This window comes from Pterocles gutturalis, unplaced genomic scaffold, assembly GCF_000699245.1.
Source record: "Pterocles gutturalis isolate BGI_N339 unplaced genomic scaffold, ASM69924v1 C12217749, whole genome shotgun sequence".
Taxonomy (NCBI): Eukaryota; Metazoa; Chordata; class Aves; order Pterocliformes; family Pteroclidae; genus Pterocles; species Pterocles gutturalis.
In genome coordinates, this window is record NW_010155758.1 from 1 (window position 1) to 3,571 (window position 3,571).

General features: G+C 47.0%; 1 protein-coding gene across 1 annotated transcript; it reads left to right on the top strand.

The window, feature by feature from the left end:
• Positions 1-497: 497 nt before the first annotated feature.
• Positions 498-3,372, top strand: NOP2 (NOP2 nucleolar protein; the record flags this gene model as incomplete). Its single annotated transcript, XM_010086266.1, is given in 8 exon segments — positions 498-794; positions 1,077-1,120; positions 1,284-1,465; positions 2,257-2,456; positions 2,559-2,648; positions 2,728-2,815; positions 2,909-3,049; positions 3,233-3,372. Coding segments are annotated over 8 exon segments (1,182 nt in total), but the record flags the coding sequence as incomplete, so codon positions are not given.
• Between the last annotated feature and the right edge of the window lie 199 nt (positions 3,373-3,571).

Below are 3,571 nucleotides of genomic sequence, written 5' to 3' on the forward strand. Positions count from 1 at the left end.
GGATAGGTGGAATTGTATTATTTTAGACTTAAGTTTTTCCGATTTCTGGGCCCTGCCAGGTAGCAGAGCTGTCTGAAGATAAAGCTGGTAAAAGGTCTCTCCTCCGCGTGCCAAAGACGCTTCTGACTTGTCCTCGGTTCACAGCGAGGTTACTGCAGGCAGGTCGGGGAGCAGAGGCTTTTAAGCTCGCTGTGTTCCATCCTAGGGAGCTGTCACAGTGGGAAGAAGGAAGGCTAGACAAAGATTTGGGAAAGAGGGTGCTCTAATGTGTCAGAGCAAATACCACAAGGATTTTGTAGCTGTGTTTTTCTTTGGTAATTCTAGTTAGATCCTTTCAAGTTTCACTGGGGGAGAGGCATGAATATGCTTGTGTTTATGATTGAGAAAAGTAATGTGGAAAGCAAGCAGTGCCTGCTCCTGGACAGGCAGCTCAGGACTAGGATGAAGTTCTCTTTTATAGAAGAACTAAAAAAATAGGGTAGCTGCTTTTGAGAATAATGCCTAACTTTTAACTGTTTCTTCTGTCTGTAGTTAAAGAGCAGGTATCACCACAGAAGGAGAAACAAGCCATAAAGGCAGCAGGACAAACCCCTCGTGGCCGGTCTGGCTTTAGCGATGGCAATTCAAAATGGCTGACTCCAGCCAAAGCCAAGAAAATCGCATCTAAAGGAAACAGTGTGGAGTTATCCAGTGATGGTGAGGTGGAAGAGGGCAGCTGGGAGATGGAGGAGGAGGATGAGAGCAGCGAGGAGATGGTGGATGATTACGGTGCTTCATCATCAGAGGAAGAAGAGGTAGGAGCTTTTTGCACTTAACTATGCAAGAAATACTTTGCTGGCTGAAAGGACGTATCGGGCTTGGGGAAGAAGGGTGACTTTACTAGTAGCAAGGTTACAGAGAGCTTTCTCCTTCTTCTATTCACATGAACAATTTCAAGTTTAGCAGCTGATCCTAGCATAACATTCAGTGGTTTTGATTGTTGTCCTTTTTAAACAGAGCAAATAAATTTCACAGCTGGTGGGGAGTGAGGGGGCAAAGGGAGATATTGTTTGATTAATCTTTTTTTCTCTGTTTAGTTACTGCCTATTGAAAAAGCTGCCCTGAAGCAGAAGCCTGACAGGTGAGGATTTGAGAACATTGTAAGTCCATAGAGTCTTTCCTGGTTAGATGAGGAGCCAGTGTTCATTTTTCTGTCCTTTCTGCCATCTAAGAAATGGTTGTTGTGAAGTGCCTATGCGATGCTGGTTTTTGTGCAAAACGTCACTCTGGTTTTTTATCCTTAGGGGAGGCCCCAGTGAAGATGACAGTGAAGGTGACAGTGAAGAGGAGGAGGAGGCGGCGGCAGCAGAGGAGGCAAACAAACAGAAAATGGGACAGAAAGAAGAAGAGAACCCGGATCTGCAGCTCAACCTGGATATAGATGAACAATTTAAACTGCCAACTAGCGAACAGATTGAGAGAGAGGATATCCTTTTTATCTGTGACATCTGTAAGCCATATGCCTGCAGCAGCACGAGGCCTGCATACAGCCAAAGAGCTTCATTTAGACTTTATCGTGAGTATTACTTAGCAAGAGTGGTTTTTGCATGACAAGGTATTTTTAGATGACCTGCCCTAATAGACAGGAACGCTGCGCTTCTGTACAGCACGGTTAGGAAATCTGTTCCACCCTGTATGGAGCTTGTAGCCTGCCCCGATTTACTTGCTAGTTCTAAATGCATGTGGATATCTTATCATGTAGTTCATTCCTTTGTACCCTGATTTTCGTGGCAGGTGATTGTCTAACCCATTGCTAGAGCTTCTGATGACAGCAATTCCAGCATCTGAAGTGCTTGCTCTTGGGCTTGGGTGATTTTAATTTCCTGCCCCCAGTACAATTTAATCCTGTCTCTTCTCATTCTCCTCTGTACCTTTTAGTTGTCCTTGCGGAATTTCTAGTCTCCTTTCTGATACAGGTAGTGTTTTCACTATTAAAAGACCGTTTTTGTTATAATCTTTTTCCTAGTTTTTTTTATTTATCTAAAGTAACTCACCAAATTATTTTAAATACTTTGTAGTTCCTGCCTCGTGAACTTTTTTGTTTGGTTCTATCCTTTGAATCTCCCCCTCTGCTGAGCTCTGATTAAAGTGTACTCCAACAAGGCCTTTCTGGTGTGGGTGCTCTTGTGATGCAGGAGTCCTACATGACCAGTTGTGCTTGCAAAGAGCCTGTGTGCAAGTTTCTTGCTATTTATGATTCCTTAACTGTCTTTCTACCTGCTGAGCCACCTGACCTGCACATCATTCACCAGCGCATCAAGGGCAATATGGAGGTGCTGCAGGACTTCGTGGTGAAGCGGGAGGAAGGACGCACACGACAGGAGTACCTCACATTGTTGCGCCGGGACATGGCTGCCTACTATTCCTACAGTGATTTCTTGCTCACAAAGCTCATGGACATCTTCCCGCTCCCTGAGGTAGGATCTTACCCTGCCCATGTCTTCACTGACAGATGAGGATTTGGCTGCCTCTTCAGATCTTCATTTTTATCTCTATTCTCTGTCCCTTCTTTCATCTAGCTGATAAACTTCCTGGAAGCCAATGAGGTTCCCCGCCCCGTGACCATTCGCACCAACACACTCAAGACACGGCGACGGGACCTGGCACAGGTGAGCAGGAACCTGTGGCTGTCTCCTGCACTGCCTGTCACATGAGGTGGTGTCTCAGTCCAGTCTCCTTGCCTTGCAGGCTCTAATCAACCGTGGTGTGAATCTTGACCCCTTGGGGAAGTGGTCAAAAACAGGACTCGTTATTTATGACTCCTCTGTGCCCATCGGTGAGATCACCCTTCCTGTCATAGGACTGAGCTGACCCGCTCTTGGCTCCCTTTCTTTTGCATGTCATCTTTTGTTCTGCCTTCCCTGCCCAGGTGCCACCCCTGAGTATCTGGCTGGGCACTACATGCTGCAAGGAGCCTCCAGTTTCCTCCCTGTCATGGCTCTGGCTCCACAGGAGAATGAACGTATTCTGGATATGTGCTGTGCCCCAGGAGGCAAGACCAGCTACATAGGTACCACCCTGAAGCCTTGAGTGGGAGGCTTGGGAGGGATGCTTTGTGAAGTGATGACTGGCCTATAGAGAAAGGGAGAACAGAGTGGGACTGACCTTGGGGAAAGAAGGGGGGTGGCTGTCCCTATGGGCAAACATGCAGGAGATTTTCGGTCCCTTGCTGATGTGTTTTGCCCTCTGGCAGCTCAGCTTATGAAGAACACAGGTATGATCTTGGCCAATGACAGCAATGCTGAACGGCTACATAGCGTGGTAGGGAACTTGCATCGGCTGGGAGTCACCAATGCTGTAGTGACTAACTGCGATGGACGCCAGTTCCCCAAGGTATGTTCTTGCCTGCTTTGGGGTGTCCTTACTATGCTTACCTAGAGCTGCTCTGCTGTCCCTTTAGTAAAGCTGTGTTCTCCAAAGCCACTTGTCACAGGAGAATGAGCAGAGCTGCTGGGGAATGTTTTTGTTATTTGAGATGGAGACAGGAAAGTGGATGGGGAGGAGTGCAAATGGTGGATGAGCCGACTAGGAG